Source organism: Phoxinus phoxinus (assembly GCF_949152265.1).
Source record: "Phoxinus phoxinus genome assembly, chromosome: 17".
Taxonomy (NCBI): domain Eukaryota; kingdom Metazoa; phylum Chordata; class Actinopteri; order Cypriniformes; family Leuciscidae; genus Phoxinus; species Phoxinus phoxinus.
The window spans coordinates 4,457,877-4,477,685 of record NC_136892.1 but is presented as its reverse complement, the minus strand read 5'-3'; the positions used below and the strand labels follow the sequence as shown (position 1 = coordinate 4,477,685).

Sequence of the window (19,809 nt, the reverse complement as noted above, 5' to 3'; positions counted from 1 at the left end):
ATCGCGCTCACTGCTTCTTTTTCGGTGCTTAACGTGCTTCTCTCGGAAAATGATCATTGCATCATCTCTCGACTCCGATGACTCCACCCTACTAAGGCGGCCAACTCTGATTCGTTCATTAGGACCAATCACTGTCTCATTAAATCAAATCACTCTTCTCTAATTTATGTATTCTTATTTTCTCTTTTCTTTACAGATATTTAATAAAATAACTGTTCATTCACATAAGTGTCAGTCTCTTTATTTTCTATTTCAAAAAATAAAAACATCTTTAGTAACCTGGGTTACACTTGACTTATGACCTTTTGAATGGACTGTAAATGGTAATGAAATACAGTGGTCTATGAGCTTCAATTAAAATATATTGATTATGAATTTAGTTCACCTTGAATTATTATGGCTACTAAGTTGCAACTGATTGTAAAACAGCAGGTCCGGTGTGTTGTAGCCATTGAAGAAAACATACTTGGTTTAATATTGATGTTTAAACATTTAAAAATAATTTGTTTAACATTGCATGCATTTACATATATGTTAATTATGAAAGTAGATGATGATTGATATGTCATAAGAGGCTGTGGCTAATGGAGTGAACAGCAAACAAATGCTGCGAGACATGGAGTGGGTCAGATGCATTTTTTGATCTTGCATTTGACTGTTTCTTTTGGAAAGCTTTTCTTTAAAGTTAATTTTGATTTGTATTGATTTGATTGTAATTTCAATGAAAAATTTACTAATATTTTTATTGGAAAACAAGACAAAAATATGGATTAGGCTAAGCAAACCTAAAGATTTTTTAAATATATTTTTTTATTGTATGGCTAATGAAGATAATCAAATTATACAGGGCTATAACATTAAGACAGCAAACCTTTACGAAGACAATAGCCATTTCCCAGTATACAGTGCAGAATTTCCCAGTATACAGTGCAGAATAAATCATTCTTCCCATTTGACAAATCTGTTTGTGCCAATGACCTGTGCACAAGTTCATCCTTTAAAGTTAGTAGTCACTTCAACTTTTGCCAAGCACAAATGTAGTGTTTGTTTTTTTATTACAGCATGTGTTGGATTTCTCCAGTACACTGCAAAATCTAAAATAAAACCACGTTCATAGTCTGGTATGCATATATGAAATGCTATAATCTCCCATAATAAACAAATAAATTACAAATTCTTAATTCATAACACATTAAAAATATATATTATTAGATGCAACAAAACAATCCAAATATATCTATTGATTGATGTGTAAATAATATAAATACACTAACTGAATTATTTTCAATCCATATTTTTTATTGCAACATTACAATATCTTTGAATTTGTTTATTCCAAAACTGAACAACCCATTTTTTAATTTTCTGAATGACAAACAGTCCTATAGCTAAATAGGGTGCACAGTTTATAACTGACTTTTTACCATATATATATTAAAAACTACAGTGATGAAGGGTGGGAAGCTAATTAATATGGTTTAAAGCTATCCTTGCATAGCACAAAGCTGACTACATAAATATCAAATATGCCTATAATGTGCAAAATGCATAACAACAGGTTGGTACAAATAAAACGCTGCATCTTTAGAAGTATCATCATGGATATCGTTTTATATATACTGTTTCAACATGATATTACACATCAATTCAAGATATTGAGTTGAAACCTCAATTAACTTAATTTAATTTACCGCATTCACAAAAGTCTGGCTCCATAGGACTCCATGACTGTGCATGTGCATACTGTTTCCACACATATCCCAGAGTAAACGTTCAGTCTTTGCTTGATCTGGCACAAACTCAGCAAATTCTCAGGTACTATCAAAAAGGTTTTTAAATTTGGGTAACATGACATTTATCTGCATCATCAAGTGCAGATAATGTGTCAGGAGAAATATACGTATTCAGTGACATACACCAAAAAAAATCCATAAAAAAAAGTATATTTTAAACAAAGAAAGTAACAAATCGACAAAAAAGAGGAGCACTGCCAACTTAGGCATACATTAACATACCAAGAATAGCAATTCAAATTGATTATAAAGGTGTGCCTTTTATCACTTCAATCACAAAAAAGCCCTTACTAATCTATATTGCTACATCAAAGTAAAGTATGCTTATGTCCAAGTTCCTCATTTAAAATAACTTCTCTCTCTCTCTCTCTCTCGCTCTCTCTCCCCCTCTCTCTCTCTCCCGCTCTCTCAATCCAAAAATAGAGAGTATACTCCTTTATAAGTTGTTGTTTTTTTAATAGGTGCTTGAGCAACTGACATGCCACAAACATAAAAAGAATTTGGCATTGTTATAGCATTACAAGACATATTTATATGTAGAACAGTGTATTCACATACATGGATAATATCTAGAAATATTTTCTTTTAGTTTGCATTAACAAGCAGGGACAAACATGTCTGTAATGGATTATGTTTATATGTTTACTATGACATGTGAGACAAAAGGCAGTGTGGCTGATACTTTCTTCAGTGATGTTTTTAAAAGGTTGCCCATAAAATTAAAAAAAAAATAAGTAGAGCACCTTCTAAGAAAGTACCCTTTCAACTTGCAAATATATACAAGGCACTACTCTTGAACCATTCTGACTTTATCACACTAAAGTGATGCTAGCGAATAACAGCACACAAGTGATAACCCTAGTGCCATAATTGTGCACCACCCACAAAGTTTCAAAAACCATCTACCAAAATAAAGACTAAAGAGTATTTTAATGTTTATATAAAATTGCATTCTGACATCAACATAAGTTTACATTTTTTTCTAAGTATCTACTGTAGTCTCTCCTCTTAAACTCTTTATAAACTGTGCAACTGCACACATATACTTTCATTTATATATTATTATCATGAAAAGGTAAATCCAAACTAGTGTCTAGTAGATCTAGGGGGAGAAAAAATACATACCCAAATTTTCTCATTGATCTGCACAAATCGAAACACAAAGCTCTCTTTCTGGCAAGCACTGAGTTTGTACCTTGTAGTTACATTTAGCAAAGCTCAAAATGAATATTGACATCTCTAACACTTTATATTTACATGAAAACTAAATAAATAGTATGCTTTATGATATACACATTAATCTTTTTTTAAGTTCTCTTCAATTTTTTATATCCATGAGTATTTTTTTTTCTCCACTGAGACATGTTTTATTGCTGTTAATGGAACCCTAGTAGAATATAAAGTCAAATAACAAAATATTCAAAACACAGGCTAAAGAAAACAGAGAAACACATGACTGTTTAAATCAAGCTGTTGAGTGGGTATAGAAAAGCTTCACCCATGCAAACTTATTCCATGTACATTGCTAATGTAATGCAAAAAAACATAGTATTTAAATGTTGAAATAAACATCTAAAGAATAGTTCACCCAATTTACTCAAACTGTAGGCTTTTTTTTTTTTCTGGAACACAGAAGTAGAAGATTTTTTTTATTTAATTTTTTTTATTTTGCACGTACACCTACATAGTCACCACATAAAAAAAAAATGAAAGCACCATAAAAATATTCTATACAAAATCTATACTGTAAATCTTCTAAAGCCATATGGTAGCGTCGTGTGAAGAATGGGACTTTAGAAGACTTGGAATGAAGTGTATGGTATATTTTTACTTTTATGGTGCTTGTTATTGGTGTTTTTATCCTTTTCAGGCCTCGACAGACATAGTCACTAAACTGCCATTGTAACAAAAAGAACAAAGTGTCTCATTTTGTGTTCTACAAGATCATACATTGGAACAACATGAAGAAGAGTATACTGTATAATGACAGAAATTTTATTTATGGGTGAACTATTCCTTAAGGAAATTAGTTTTAAACTATTATTCTGTTACACTATTTCGATGGTCCATTTTAAACACTCTACTAACAATAAGTAACTTTGCAATCATATAGGAAGATACAGTATGTTACATATGTTGACACAAACTTGAAAGTGGGAAGTTGACTAACATTGAAACAAATTTGAGACAAATTGTTTCTTTTCACTTTTCTGTAATTGTTTAGAAACATAAGGAGAAAAAAAAAGACAGAGGAGATAGACTTAGTGTGGTTGCACGGCACCCTGTAATTTGGGCTTTTTATTCAAGTAAGTTGCCCAATATACTAAGTTAAAGGTTCCGAAGAGCAACGGGAAGGCTATTCTGGCAATCCTATCGATCTTGCTCACGCTGTTGAAGGTCTTTTTTGCCTCAGGAGCTTTGGGTTTTGGCTCTTCCTTGGGCTCAGTTGGGGGAGGGGGGGCACTTTTAGCAATAGTTGCCAAACCAGGGTCTCTGGCAATGTTCGGAGCAAAAGATGTTGCTGTTGCAGCAGTGTAGGTGTTGTTCTTTTTCAGCAAAGACTCCTTCTTCTTCTTTTGCTGTAAAGGAGTTTAACAGGAAGTATGTCAACAGCTGTTACTACCACTGGGTATTGCTGTAAACCTAACTATAGAGTATTTAAGATACTTCTTCATATACTTATTATTTGTCTACTACACCCAGGTTTTTAAAGAAGTTAAAAAAAAAAAAAAATCTGTCATAAAAATAACTAACTGCTTAGCTCAAAAAGTAAAAACAACAACAAAACACCCTAAAATCAATGATTGTGCAGTATATTCCGAGTTAGTGATTTTATGTGAAGAACAGACATCTTTCTCATAATTATGAAGAAGTTTCTCAGTATTATGAGATACCAAGTTAGAAGTATTAGAAAGTTTCAGAAATAATCATATTTTTATGGGCTTTCGCCTTATGACACTGAAGACTCAGCTGGGCTCTAACCTTTTGAGTTGGCATTCATGTTTGCCAAGGCCAACACAAGCATTTGACTAGACTGGAATCTTTCGCCCTGTCCTAAGCGCTCGCGGATGGATTGGTATCTAGGCTCGCAGCGGAACTCACGGTGCCTTTCTTCCTGGAGGTGCATGATGAGCATAGGGACATTTCACTGCCCAGTCAGTGCCCGGACAGTAGGGCAGTCAGGGGGTACATGGAGTTTCCCCAGGTGGAGTAGAAAATTCTGGTGCATTTATGCCCGCAGAACACTGGCACCTGGAGGAATCATTCCCGACTCTCATCCAGGGTCTGGAAGTTAACTTTGTCCCAAGTGCCCGACAGGCCACCTCTGCATTGCATGCCATGGCCATCATGCAAGTACATCAGGCCAAGGGACTGAAAGACCTGCATGAAGTTAGTTCTGAGCCGGGATTAATGCAGTAACTGTGTTTGACAACTGATTTCACTCTCAGAGTGACTAAAGTCATGGTGCGGGCTCTCGGACAGGCGATGTCCATCATGGTGGAACGCCATCTCTGGTTTAACCTTGCTGAGATGAGGGACGAAAATTTGCTTTGAACTAGGGGTAAAGTTAAAGTGCCCATTTGGAGACTAAATAATTGGTAAATGATTGTCATTTTTTTGGCCTGCGATCTATTGCATCTCCTATGGGTACAATGGCAACGCCTTCCTCTATGCCCCTATCTTGTAGGGCGGACTTTGCCCAGCAGTTCTCTGCAGTCAAGAAGCAGACAAAGGCTTTTAAACACATCCTGCCTCTGCACAGCTCCAGCACCACCTACAGAACAAGAGTGATGGGAAACCAGGGATGGCAGAGACTGTTATTTTTCAGGTAGCAGTGTGCAACAGTTTCCTCCTTCCCCGGGTTACACAGTTCGTGGCATAGCATGCCTGACGTTGCAGTCCTCTTGGTGAAGGAACTGTTTCTTTAGTTTGCTTTTGAGGGTCAGGCATAACGGTACTCCCTTTCAGGCTGTCGCCCCATCTCGATGATTGGCTAATCCTAATACACTCTCGAGACATAGGGACCTGGTGCTCAGACACCTCATTCGTTTGGGGCTTCAGGTCAACCAGGAAAAGAGCAAGCTCGTTTCAGTGCAGAGCTAAACTCATGAGAACGTTGTTGTCACAACAGATGCCTCCAAGTCAGGCTGGGGTGCTGAATCAAATGAGTACATCAGTTGCTGGCATTATTGCTGGCCCTGCAGAGGTTTTGGCCGTTGATCCAAGGCAAGCATGCGTTGGTCTGGATGGACAGCACAGCAACTGTAGCATAATTAAACTGTCAGGGCAGTTTTTTCGCTCATGTCGCATGGCACAACTCGGCCGCCATCTCCTCCGGAGTCAGCAGTGTCTGTTCGCTAACTGGTGTGGTTCACAAAGGGAAGACCCTAAAAAATTTGCAATCTGGGTCAGTTCTTTCCTTCTTGAAGGAGAGGCTGGAGGGTCGGCTGTCCCCTTCCACCTTGAAAGTTTGTGGCCACTATAGCAGCATATCACGATGCAGTAGATGGTAGGTCATTAGGGACTTGATCGTGTTGACTTGATCATCAGGTTCCTTAGAGCAGGAATAGGCAACTCCGGTCCTGGAGGGCCACTGTCCTGCAGAGTTCAGCTCCAACCCTAATTAAACACACCTGAACAAGGCAATCAATGTTTTCAGGATTACTAGATAGATACAGGCAGGTGAGTTGCTATCAGGGCTGAAGCTAAACTCTGCAGGACAGTGGCCCTCCAGGACCGAAGTTGCCTATCCCTGCCTTAGAGGAACCAGGAGGTTAAATCCTCCTAGGCCTTGGCTTATTCCCTCATGAGATCTTTCTGTAGTCTAGCTGGATGCCCTCTTACTGAAGACGCCACTCCTGACCAATCTGACCTCCATCAGGAGGGTCGGGGACCTGCAGGCATTCTCTGTCAGCAAAACCTGCCTTGAGTTCGGGGTGGCATACCCTCAGATCGTGAGACCCTGGCTGGGCTTTGTGCCCACAATTCCCACTACACCTTTTAGTGACCAAATGGTGAACTAGAAACGAGGGAGACCAGCCATATCTTTGCTGTGTCCAGTACGTGCCCTGCACATTCAGCTCTTTGTTATGGGGGATAGCTGTCACCAAACAAAGGTTGGCCCACTGGATCTTTGATGCTATAGCCTTGGAATATCAAGCACAAGGTGTGCCATGTCGCTTTGGTGTACAAGCACACTCTACTAGGAGTGTTGCGTCATCCTGGAAATTAGCCAAAGGCGCCTGTCTAACTGACATCTGCAGAGTCATGGGCTGGATGACACCTAATACCTTTGAGAGATTTTACAATATCCGGGTTGAGCCAGTTTCTTCCCCGTGTGTTGTCAGGTACGAGCAGGTAAAACTGCGGGCAACTGCCCGGGTGCAACACTTGGCACCAAGGTGCAGCACACAGCACCTTTTCCCTCCCTAAGGTGATAACTTGCACTTTTTTTGTCCATGTGAGTTTCCTAGACCGCCGAGCCCTTGATGTATTTCCCCTTTCAGCCCCTGAGGCAGTCGAATTCAGCTGAGGAATTCAACGCCAGGCCTGACTCATGATACATGCCCTTTCAGGTCTTTCAGGTCAGTCTGTATACTAGGCCTGGTGCTCCATATGTTGTGATTCCTTAATGGTAATTCCATATGATGTCTTGCCCATGATACTGTCTTCTCCTTGGCAGAGCTCCATCTATGCCGCCAATCTGTGTTTGTAGTAGTCCTACCGCAAGGACTTCTGTCTACATCCTGGAAGGTTGTAGTGGAAGGTCCATGTGATATATTTTCCACATGTGAACCTCCCTTAGGGCAGGATGTGGCCTCTGTAGTGTTATTTCTCCCACCTGGGAGGAATATTTCTGAAAATTTTGTAGATTTTTTCTTGAAAACAAACTGAAAAACAAGAATGGTCAAAAGGAAATCCAGCTGAAGCAACCTATTTCCATTGTAACTACTCTCCTTTCGATCCCGGACTAGATAGCTTATGTGGGGCAGTGGGTAGGGTACATTGTCACAAGTGCACCTGTTACAGGCACACAGTTGTTTGCCGACATCTGCATCACCAGGACCTCATTGTGGAGTTTTCCATAGGGACCCCTAGTGTTATCACATCGAAACCACGTCAAAGTGACTGACAGATAGGGAATGTCTCGGTTACTGTTGTAACCTCCGTTCCCTGGGCAGGTATAAAATGCCTCTTTTATACCCAAATGTCTGGGGTAGTGGTGCATGCACATTCCACTCGCCTATTCTCACTGGCCTTTTCTGAAATATCAGAAGTGTTTGGAGCTCCCAAGTGCGACATCAAGTCTTGTTCCCTCCATCAGGGAACGAAGGTTACAACAGTAATCAAGATGTTCTGAAGTTTGATCATGACCACTCAAGTTTTGTTTCCTTTCAGTCGGTCACGTTCTACTTACGTCTCAGTTCCCTCCTTCGGGGAACGAGGGTTACATATGTAACCGAGACCTTTTTCTTTTCAAGCTTGAATCTAAATGCCATCTAACTAATGTTTCCCGGGCCTTAAAAAAATGTGTCATGACAATGCTGATTAGCTAAGTGCAAAATAAGAACATGAACGTGTACAGTCCTAGACCATTCACTATCAATTATCAGATCATCGACATAATTGATTCCATCACATTACACATTAGTGAATGCCCGTAAATAGAGGGTTAGGTGGCATTTAGATTGATTCCATCACATTAAACATTAGTGAATGCCGTAAATGGAGAAAGACTTTTCGCAGCCAAAGGGTATAGTTATGAAATCTATCGTTTATGAAATCTATCAGCTAATTGAGCTAACTGGACAATGCAAAACAGCTAAACTGGACAATTCAAAACAGCCAAACTTTGACCCCTTAGATGCAAAACATGTAAAAGTGTTTTAATATGCACAAGCAAAAAACATTTTTTTTTTCTTAAAGGGCCAAATTTACTAAACAGGCCAAAATAGCGCGAGACTGTAATCTCATAAAGTGCCAATGCGAGTGAAAAGTTCTGTGGGTGACCTACAGACAGTTAGAAAATTAAAGAACACAGACACAGCTAGCTCATTTCCATTATGAGCAAAACAATCTATCAAGAGCAGCACAAATTAGTGTAGGGTCGCAAACAAGTGGAGCCGATGATAATCAGGTGTGAGTGATCTACTAACAAATTAAAAATAATGTGGCTTGGCAAACTATATGTTCAGATAACGTCTTCCTCTGGCATTGCAAATAAATGAACACAAGTTGAGAAAAAGTTCTCCCTTCTACCACCTGCTCTCTGTTCTCTGCGGTGCATCCACTTAGCAGCAACTATCACAGCCATGTCAATATCAAAATGGGTAAAGACATGCTTTTTGGGGGGCATTAAATAATAATTGACTACTGCAACCCTTTATAAATAATGTTGCATGACTTATTTAAATAATATTATTATTAAATAATCTTTTTCAATTTTTTTCTGACAGTATTCTATTTTTCAAAAGACGGCTTGTGCTGGCATAAGCTGTTAGTACATCTGGCCCATAGAATATAATTCTAAATTAACAATAACAATAAAACATAAACAAAAATCACCAAACACTTTCAGTGTATGGAAAACAGCAGCTTTAAAATATATGAAACAGTAACATGAGTGAGAAAATTATGACAGAATTTTCATATTTTTTCCAATTAACTAATCCTTTAATTACATTTATCTCTATTTGTGTAAAAGTTTTTTTATTTTCCTTTTATTTGAAAACTGAAAGGCTTTACCTTTTCTGGCACCACACTTTTCCCATCCCAAGCGTAACCCCTCTTTGTGAAGTAGTTAACCGTGGCAAACTCTATGAGAGCCGAGAAGACAAAGGCATAACAAACAGCAATGAACCAGTCCATGGCTGTGGCATAGGCCACCTTGGGGAGAGAGTTTCTCGCGCTGATACTTAGGGTAGTCATGGTAAGGACAGTGGTCACTCCTGCAAAGAAAAAGCATATGGAAAGCACCTGAATTAAGCAAGTATATGTCAGGTTTTTATCAGTCTCCCAGAAAACAAAATAGTGTTTAAATGCTATTAGATTGATTGCTGGATTTGTTTTCTAGGTTAGTAACTTCTTTAGAGATTTAGAATTTAGTTTGAAGCACAAAGTAGTAAGAAAAGTCAATATCTACTTGGATAATTCTCTTGAACCCTTATTTAACTGACAAAAGTATAAAGAAAAAAAAGAAAAAAAAATTCACTGGCATTTTTTTCTTTTCTTTTTTTTACAAATAAACACATTTTTATTGTGATGGCTGCGCACACTCCAAAAAAGTTGAGACAGAGGCAAGATAAAAGTGAAAATATTATTTAAACTTTTAAATTGTTTAGAAACAGTCCACAATTAGCAGGTGAATTGGTAATAGGTAAAGGTATCGTGAACAGAAAATAACATCCCCCAAAAGCACAGACTTTGCAAGCATAGATGAGTCATGTGAGAATTGTCAAACAATTTAAAAATCAATGCAATCTCAATGGAAGATTGCAAAGTATTTAAGTATTTCACCATCTAGATCTACCATACATAATATTGTGAAAAAGATTCATGGAATCCAGAGAAATCTCAGGCTGTGTAAGGCCGGGCAGTGAACCTCTGTTGAATGTGCGTCACCTTCGAGCCCTCAGACGGCATTGCATGAGGAACCATACTACTGTGTTTAAAATAGCCACATGGGCTCGGGAGTACTTTGGAAAACCATTGTCACTTAACACACTGCATTAAGAAATGCAACTTTAATGTCTGTTACTCAAGGAGAAAGCTATACATCAATTCTATGTAGAGTTGCTGCAGAGTTCTCTGGGCCTGAGCTCATCTCAGATGGTCTAGAAGACAGTGGAAATGTGTGCTGTGGTCAGATGAGTCCACATTTCAGCTTGTTTTTGGGGAAAGATATGGAGATTGAGTTCTCAGATCCAAAGATGTAAAGGCGACCTTCATCAGCGACTGATGCGAAAACATCTGTCATGGTATGGAGGTGCATCAGTTGCACTGCGAGGTTTGAACTGGGCCCTTCACTGGCTCCCGTTCAAGATGCTAATGCAGAAACGCATTTTCAAATGCATCCGTCCCTGAGATTGGTTTGCAGCGATAGGTTTCATGTCACTTGTCTTTGCGTGGTTAAAGAGAACCTCAAGTTATTACAATGTGTGTATTGGGGTGGGAGTTGTATTAATAGTTCTGACAGCTTGTAGCCATAAATAATAAGCAACATAAATAACACTACGCCAACCCTAACTACCTAACTACAGTATATTGAACCTGCTGATCAATAAAGGTGTCCTCGAAGGACTAGAAAAGGAAGCCCTGCATGATTTGAGCGTCGTAACAATATGAGCGTCAGTGTCAACCTGTCCCATCAAAGAGGGGACAGTGAAACACCACATCCTATTTTAACTATAGGCCTATTGAATACAGGTTTAACACTTTATTCCAACTATTAAAAACATATTAAGTAATTTTCCACTTAATTAAAATAAATGTTCCTCAGAACTAATATGTGATTCGGAAAAGGAAAAAGAAAAGGATTGGATAAGGGCCCATTCTTACTCTCCACATGAAAGTTCCAGTTATCAGCTTGGTTTCTTTCGTAATTCTGTCTGGCTCACCCAGACAATTGTGGGTGAAGTTAGTATAAATATTTTTTGTCAACAAAAACATAATATTGTCTTGGCCAGAACAGAACCATACCGTCAATCCAAACTGTATGCTAATTGTCAATCGTATTTGACGATAGTGGTTCTGACAGAAATAGGCTATTTTTTTAATAGGTCCAAAAACAAAACTGAGTGTCGCATCTTTGACCCATTAGTAATTTTTCAATCAAAAGTGCATTTGTAGTGCGTTCATAACATTTAGAACACAAATATAGTTTTCCAAGGCTGTTGTAAAGCTACCCAGCAAGAAGTAAGGCACAGACTGCTCTCAGATGCAACTTTTTGTTTGTCTGAGATGTAAACGCTTGGGAATTCAGAGTGCCCAGTCAGGAGACTTCATGCAAGGGTAGCCCAACAAGCTGACAGACGAGCAAAATCTTTCCTTTTTGATATGTGTTATACATTACACAGACACACAGAATTCTCCTGGTACAGTTTAAAACTTTGAATTACTGCTAAATTAAGGATTTATGATTTTACAATTTGCAGGCTTCTCCCAAAAGAACTAACAACCAATGTATGCAACCTTTTAATAAAGTATTTAAAACTAATTAGAACAAAACTTAATAAATTGACTAAAACATGTTATTAAAAATAAAGTACTTTTCAAGACCAAAATAAGAAGTAAAAAGAAGTTTGATTTGTGGATGCAAAATTATAGCAAGAACCCCAAACCCTGTTCCATTCCAAAACCTGCCAACCTGGTGAGCTGCCAACATAGACAGCATGTTAGGATGTTTTCTACTCAAGGTCTGTTTCAAAAAGTATGTGGCACAACTATTGGGGACGTGTAGAAGCTGAATACCTTATTTTAAAAAGAATTGATAACGACTTCAAAACAAATAGCAATTTCTAATTAAAAATATTAATAAAAAATAAATAAAAAAACAGATGCAGTAACTCTTTGTTCTTGCTGGATAACAGGTGAGCCCGGTGACGGCACGATGTTTTAAAAACATCTAAAATTACAATGCAATACTGAGTGCGTAAAATTAATGAGTAAAATGTCTATGAATGAAAATGAGCACAGCGTGATCAAATAGCCATGTTACAGTTTATGATGTGCAACAGGAAGTGCATGAATTTGTCACGGCAACCAGATACATTTACACTGATTTCCTACAAGGGCACCACTGAAAATGTAGCTAGAAGCATAGATATATGCAAGTAGTCTCATTCGTTAAGGTGTACATATACTGTTACACGCCTGTTCTCACACACACATGAGTGAGGCAGCAGTTGCACAGTGCAGCAGTTATCATCTGATCCGTTTAAACAGACCGACCATTTGATCGACTCAAATGCAAATGTATTTTGTTTTACATGTATGAATTCAATTATGAGGAATGTAGGATTGGTGCTATTTCTGTGTGCTGTACGTGGATTCAAGCTATTTTGTTTATGGCTTTCAAAAAGTAATAGAGACAAAATCGAATCAAACAATTGTGGGGACACGTCCCACCCTACACACAAATAAAACCTAAGTACTCTACTAAAGAACGTTACCCCCTTTTTATTTACCATTTAGTATTATTGTTAAAAAATAATAATTGTATAAATAATTAAATATTTTTGCATTTGCTACAGATACAGATGCAAAGGTACTTCGTTGTACATCTCTGTATGTCTTATAAGGAACACTGTTTTTGTGGTGTATGGAGCTGCTGCCTAGGTAGATTATTAAAAATCAACAATTTATGAAATTCCATTTCATGCAGAATGCTGATTCAGAAAGTAGCTACGTAGACAGTAAAACAGCTCACTAGATTTGAAGATTTTGGAAAAGAGCTGTTGAAGAGTTGGAGACTGCTGTAGAGTGATCCTAACATTGAATGGTTAACTTAAATAACAATTTGGACACTCACCAAACACAGTTCTGGCAGGGACAGATTCCCTGTTTAGCCAGAAGGACACCTGGGACAGGATCACGGTCATGATACATGGCAAATACGTCTGGATGACAAAGTAACCAATCTTCCTTTTGAGATGGAAATGTGTTTTCATGACAACATACTCTCCTGTAAGTGCAGAGAAAGAGATTGAAGTGAGAAAGTTTTGAAAGAAAGACTATACACATTAATTAGTGTGTATATTAGAACAGTCAATTTAACATGTTATTTGACCATGGGTTATTATAAAGTAATTAACATGAAATTAATGCAATTAATCATGCCCCCTGGTCCATACATACATCATTATAAGGGATTTCCGTATCTTCGGAAAAAGTCAAGCTTGAAGAGCTACTTTCATGTTTGAGTCTTCAAGTTTAATCAAATTGCACCATTGGTTCTCAATCAGGGGGTCGTGGTCCACTAGGGGAGCTCAGCAAACTTCCAAGATGACTTGAAATTACTTACACTTGATATAAAAAATCATTTTAAAACTGAGAAACTCAACTGTAAGATGGAAATCTGTGGACTATAGCCCAGTAATAGACTTATGTTTAACTATATGAAAAAGAGGGAAAAGCAATCAATTTACCTCAAAAGTAATTATATGACTATTCAATGAGTTACTCATCTTCTATAACAAAACATTTTAAAAATATTTTAGGGACTTTATTCTGCAATTATTGATATGCATGATTAATTATAATTAATCAGAAAAGAAGCCGTATGTTTTTTTGAATGTGTGTCTGCAATCCTCCATTGTGTTGTGTGTCTGTGAAATCAGTCAGGATTTGTCAGTCAGGACTCGCACCAGTTCTGCTCGGTTCAACTGCAGCGTGGCAACTCCGGTCATGGGGATCGCAGGTTGAGTTTGCAGAGATAGAGTTTGAGGCAGACATTTCAGACCAAAACGTGGAACTCATGCTTTCTGCATCTGATCCTGAGGGACTGGATGTGGATAAGCAGGCAAGTGCTTCAACAGAGCAGATTCTTCAGTTTGACACTTTTGAAGAGCTGCTTGAGGTTGTTACTTGTGCAGTGGCCAAATTAAATCTGGATTGGCCCGATGAGAGAAAATGGATGTAAACTGGATGACCACTTTCTCATATCAACGTGAGTACAGCCTCTTCACCGCCATATCACATTCTTTCTCGATCTTCACACTGAGGTGTCAAGATTGTGGAAAGATCAATCCTCCGCTCTTGTTCATACACAAGCATCATCAACCTTCTCGCCCCACCTTCGCTCACAAGCAAATCATTCTTCTAGTCAGTCCGGGTGTTCCCTGCCAGTCCGCTGCTTCAGAGCATCAAACAGACCAATTCTATTGAAAAAAAAGATTCCTCTGTCAGAGTTTGTGACAGTGTGGCAACTTCTGCCCGATGTTTGAAACAAAAGGTTACAGGATTCAGTTTGTCTACCGTCCACCTCGTTTCCAAGGAGTAATGGTAATGAAAGTGTGCCAGAAAGGAGACAAAGTCTTCCTCAAACAAGAACTGTGCTCTGGTGAAAGGGGCCATGCACCCCTCCCAGAAAGAGACACAGGGTTTTACAGTTGGTATTTTATAGTACCCAACAAAGATGGGGGTCTGCGTCCAATTTTAGATCTAAGGGGCCTGAACCGTACTATTTGGACATACAGGTGCAAGATGCTAACTAACGATGAAACTAATAGTGCCACAACTTCAACTTGGATTGACTTCAACTTCAAAAGGATTGATTTGTGAATATAGATTCATAGGACGCATATTTTCACATCGAGATCATGCCAGAACACAGGACGTTTCTCAGGTTTGCTTTCGGGGGCGAAGCTTACCAATATCGAGAACTTATTTTCGGCCTAGCTTTGTCCCCACACGTTCACCAAGGGCAAGGATCCTGCTCTTGCTCCGCTGCGACTCCAGGGCATCCGTGTACTCAATTATATCGACGACTGGTTGATATTAGCCCAGTCGGAAGAGCTAGCAACATGACCTCGAGATCTTGTGCTCGCTCATATGAAGCGTTTGGGGCTCAGGCTGAACCTCAAGAAGAGTGTGCTTTCTCCAAAACAGAGAACCACTTTTCTAGGAATAGTGTGGGAATCGACCATAATGCAGGCACATCTGTCACCTGCACATGTAAATTAAATCCTAACTGTGAGAGACTATCAAACTAGGCCAATAGGTCTCTCACAGGCTGAGGTGCGATAGTCAACCAGCCCATGGCCTTTGGGAGGGCCCTCATACGTCATGGCCTTTGGGAGGGCCCTCATACCTCATGGCACATAAACTGCCTTGAGATGAGGTCAGTCTTTCTAGCTTAGAAACACTTCCTCCCACAGTTGAAGGGACACCGCATGTTAGTCCGCACGGACAACACCTTGGTGGTCTCTTATATCAATCACCAGGGCAGGCTGCGTCCGGGCCCCATTTTCAGGCAGGTGTTGCAGATCCTATTTTGGGCAGAGAACAAGTTCCTGTCTTAACTGCAGTTATCTGCCCTGTCGGTCCAGGACTGGAGTTCCTTCAAGAGGATCTTGCATTAGGGATAGCTCCTGCTACCTTAAAGATGTATGTAGCAGCCATTTCCGCTAGCCACACATCCCTGAACGGATCTTCTGCGGGGAGGCACCCCATAGTTTCTCAGTTCATGCATGGTGCCAGATGAATGTGGCCTGTCTGTTGGTCTCAGAGGCCGCGTTTGAGGCCTTGGAATCAGTCCCGGACATTACTCCAGACAGCAGGAGACCTGCAGGCCCTTTCAGTAGCCTCCTCCAGCTAAGACTTTGCTTCAGGTGATGTCAGAGCTATACTACACCCTAGACCGGACTATATCCCAAAAGTTCCTTCTATGGCTGGTTAGCCAGTTGTCTTGCAGGCTTTCTTCCCTCCACCTCATGAGACGCAAGAGTAAGAACGTCTGCATCTGTTATGTCTAGTCTGTGCTTTAAGGATCTACAACGTATATGTCCACCGCTCAGGCTTGTGGCATTGATCCTCTGTGTTCTAGTTTCTTTCTGTGGTCACAAAGAAGGAAATACGGTCACCAAGCAGTGCATCTTGCATTAGATGCTATCACCCTCTCCTATAAGGTGTGTGGTATGGCTTCAGCTGTAGAGGTCAGGGTCACTTCAATAGGAGTATGGCCTCTTCCAAAGCCTTTCCTGAGGGTGCATCACTTCACAGTGTATTTGCTGCAGCAGGTTGGTCCTCTCGGCACATATTCATCAGGTTTTACAGTTTGGATTCAACCCCAGGCTCTCAGAAACTCAACAGAACTGAACATAAACTGAAAACCAAGCTAAATATTACAATGTGTTTATATGTATGGTAGATTATGCATTGTGTAATTCGTGTTTTGTTATGGATTGTCCATATTCTTGTGTATAGAAAACAATGTTGCTTTATGCACTTTATGTTTGATGCTGCTATTTTGCACCTGAATTTCACTCATGGGAACAAATAACCACTATTGCTCATACTGTATGTTGGCAATAAATATATCTGCTATGCGTTTTCATCTGGAAGCTGTGATATTCAAAGCATTTGCTCGTGTGTAAAACTGTTCACAGTTCATATTAGAACAACATTCAGATGTTTATGATTTAGAATGTATATGCATTCTGATCAATTGGCCCCCCAAAAAAAGAGAACAGAATAAATCAACAAGAAAAATTATGGGCATGATACTTTGAAGTAAACTTACAAAAATAAAACCACATAATGGAAAAGTGATATTATTTAACTTAATTAAAGGGTATAAAAACACACCAGTGCTGGATTGCACCACACCCGAGTCGACAGTCTGTCCCATCAAGTCATACTGGTTGAGGCGCGAGCCGTCATCAGCCACAACCACAGATTGCGCTGCCCCTCGTGTCCATACATACACCACTTCAGCCCTTGTGTATGCATCTGGTGCAAACAAACAAAACACAAAATAAACTGTTTAAATTGAAGAAGTCACTTGTCAGCTGTCAGTGCTTCCTGGGGTCATATACTGCAGTTGATTCTCAAGCACAGCAGAGACGCAGCAGACACTGAAATATTTAGAGCCTTGTGGCTTTGAGTCCCAAGCTTGTTTTTTATTCATGTTTCTTTTCCTCCTGATTCTTTCTCCGGCGTATACACATCTGTTCTTTCTTTTCAATGATTAGTTGGGTCAGGGTAGAGCTGGCTAAATCTGTCCGGCTGGTTGTGTGAACTCAGTTATGTGAGGTGCTATGTCAGAGATGATCTCTACACTCTGTGGACCTATGAGAAAATCACAGTTTGCTCACAGGTACTCAGTTTAGAGACTTTGCGTAGGATATGAACTTTCTACGGAACAAAAATGTAAAACAGCACAGCACTTACAACTGCCGAATTTGAGAGGGCAAGCATGGGCATCCATTGGGAAGTCCTCTAAGTGCATGGGACATTCAGCTCTGACTGTAAGCCTGAGACACAAGAGAGAAGGTGGGATACAATATTTAGACCCCTTGACGGTTAATTACAATTTTACCCAGTTACAACATACTCTTTCAAAATGATAGAAATACAGTTGGTATTATTTGTATGTATTTGTTAAGCGGTGTAATCAGATGCATTGATATGGAATTCACCTGATTTTCAGTCACTGCTCTTCCATTCAATTTAGAGATGCACACATCGATACATTTCACTTTTTGTGTTTAAGATATTTAATTCACTAGATTATCCAAAAATTGGCAATACCACAATGTTATTTAATATATAGACCTTTTGTCGTTGTTTTAATATATATTTAATATGTATTTTGAAATACAAATAAATATTTATATCCATCCATCTATCATATTCATCCCCAAACAGCTTATCCTCTGTAGGGTCAAGTCACAGACAGGGAAACACCCGGGGGTGCGTTTCCCAAAGCCAACTATGGTCGCAAGTTCTGTCATTACCAATAGAGTTCAATGGAACTTGCGACCATAGTTGGCTAACGATGCTTTTGGGAAATGCACCCCTGGACAGTCAGGCCACCCAACCTATAGATATAAATGACTACTGCTCAGTTCTCAAGTGCAATCACTTGAGATAAAACACCAACATTAAAAGGAAACAGCATGAAAAGGTCACCAACAAGCAGATGAAAAACAAGTAGAAGCTTCACCTCATGGTGTAAAGCAGAGTTCCTTCCTCTGTGATCCGTAGAAGTTTGTTAGGCATGGTCATATTATGGGCGACTGACTTCTTGCCATTGTGGAAAAATGTGTCGGGGGTCCAGATTTTACTAGCCATGAGATTGTTGAGACGAAGCACTGCCATGGGACCTTTGAATTTCAGCCTCTCATCCTTCCAGCTCTGTCTGAAGAACACATCTATGGTGTACTCCTGCAAGACCACATATCTTCAGTTTCATTTTTGATAATATTTTCAAATTTATCTTAAATCCATGTGTAGGTTTAGTTTCAATAATAATTTGTAAGTAACAGTATTTTGTTTTTACAGTATTTACACTCTTGTCATACAATTATAGTTCATAGTCACCATGTGCTGTTAAGCTGGGAATGTGACAAAACAAGCTTCTTCATTTATCCTCAAATACTTTAAAGGATAATTGATACTTGTAGAGTGGCTGTTGTGCAGTGATTTCGGTAAAACTGCAGTCACAGGAGGAGCCATGAGCTTTCTGAAGCATTGGTGGCTATAATTAGCGGCATGAATCAACTACTGATTGTCATAGCTGCGGGCACCCCCCCAACCCCATTTTCACATGATCATCCAATATGACACTGATTAGTGTTGAGTAAGTTACTCTAAAAAATATTAATTAATTGCTACTAATTACATCTTCAACAGTGTATTTAGATTACTGTACTAATTACTCTGTCTAAAAACTATTGCGTTACTAACTTCGACCAGTTGAATAAGGATAGACATGCAATTGCTCTTTTAATTCTTTCAAATAAATAATATAAAATTGCATAAATTATTCTTGAACTGACCAAAGTATTTAAAGCGTGAAGGTTTCATTAATAACATCATTTTTTAACATCAGACGTTAAATTCTGATGTTAAATCCACTATTGCTTTTAGAATTGTTTTATAGCCTATACAGTATTTAATGCAACTACATCAGAAGTAACTGTAATTAAATGATAGAAAATTTAGAGTAATCCCTTTCTTTACTTTTTCAAGGGAAAAGTTATTATTTTATAGTAATCAATTACTTAGGAATGCATTACACCTAACACTGATACTGGTACAGCCGGTTGTTCTTGGTAAACTTACACAAAAAACATTATGAAATTGTACCTGATTTACAGGCATGCATGGACAACATGCAGAATTGCTTATGAAGGAACTTTGAAAGGAGAAATGTGATATGATAATATCTTTTAATATCTAATATTAAAGATTTAGCATTTTTAGTATTTAATATCTGATACTGTATGCCGGCAGGATGTTTAATTATGCAAATTATATTAATATAAAACCCAGTACATTCCCATAAATGTCA

The 19,809-nt window shown here is 38.8% G+C and overlaps 1 protein-coding gene across 6 annotated transcripts in view; it reads right to left on the bottom strand.

Moving 5' to 3' along the window:
* Positions 1-815: 815 nt before the first annotated feature.
* The window catches only part of gabra1 (gamma-aminobutyric acid type A receptor subunit alpha1), a 35,348-nt gene continuing 16,354 nt past the window's right edge, over positions 816-19,809 (bottom strand). For all 6 annotated transcript variants that reach the window (XM_079586921.1, XM_079586917.1, XM_079586920.1 and 3 more), the window contains 6 exons: positions 18,460-18,680; positions 17,685-17,767; positions 17,100-17,243; positions 13,324-13,476; positions 9,540-9,742; positions 816-4,372 (listed from right to left, as the gene is read on the bottom strand). In XM_079586921.1, coding sequence (XP_079443047.1) covers positions 4,055-4,372; positions 9,540-9,742; positions 13,324-13,476; positions 17,100-17,243; positions 17,685-17,767; positions 18,460-18,680 — 1,122 coding nt within the window. In that variant the 3' untranslated portion in view covers positions 816-4,054. The remainder of the gene's footprint in view (positions 4,373-9,539; positions 9,743-13,323; positions 13,477-17,099; positions 17,244-17,684; positions 17,768-18,459; positions 18,681-19,809) is intronic.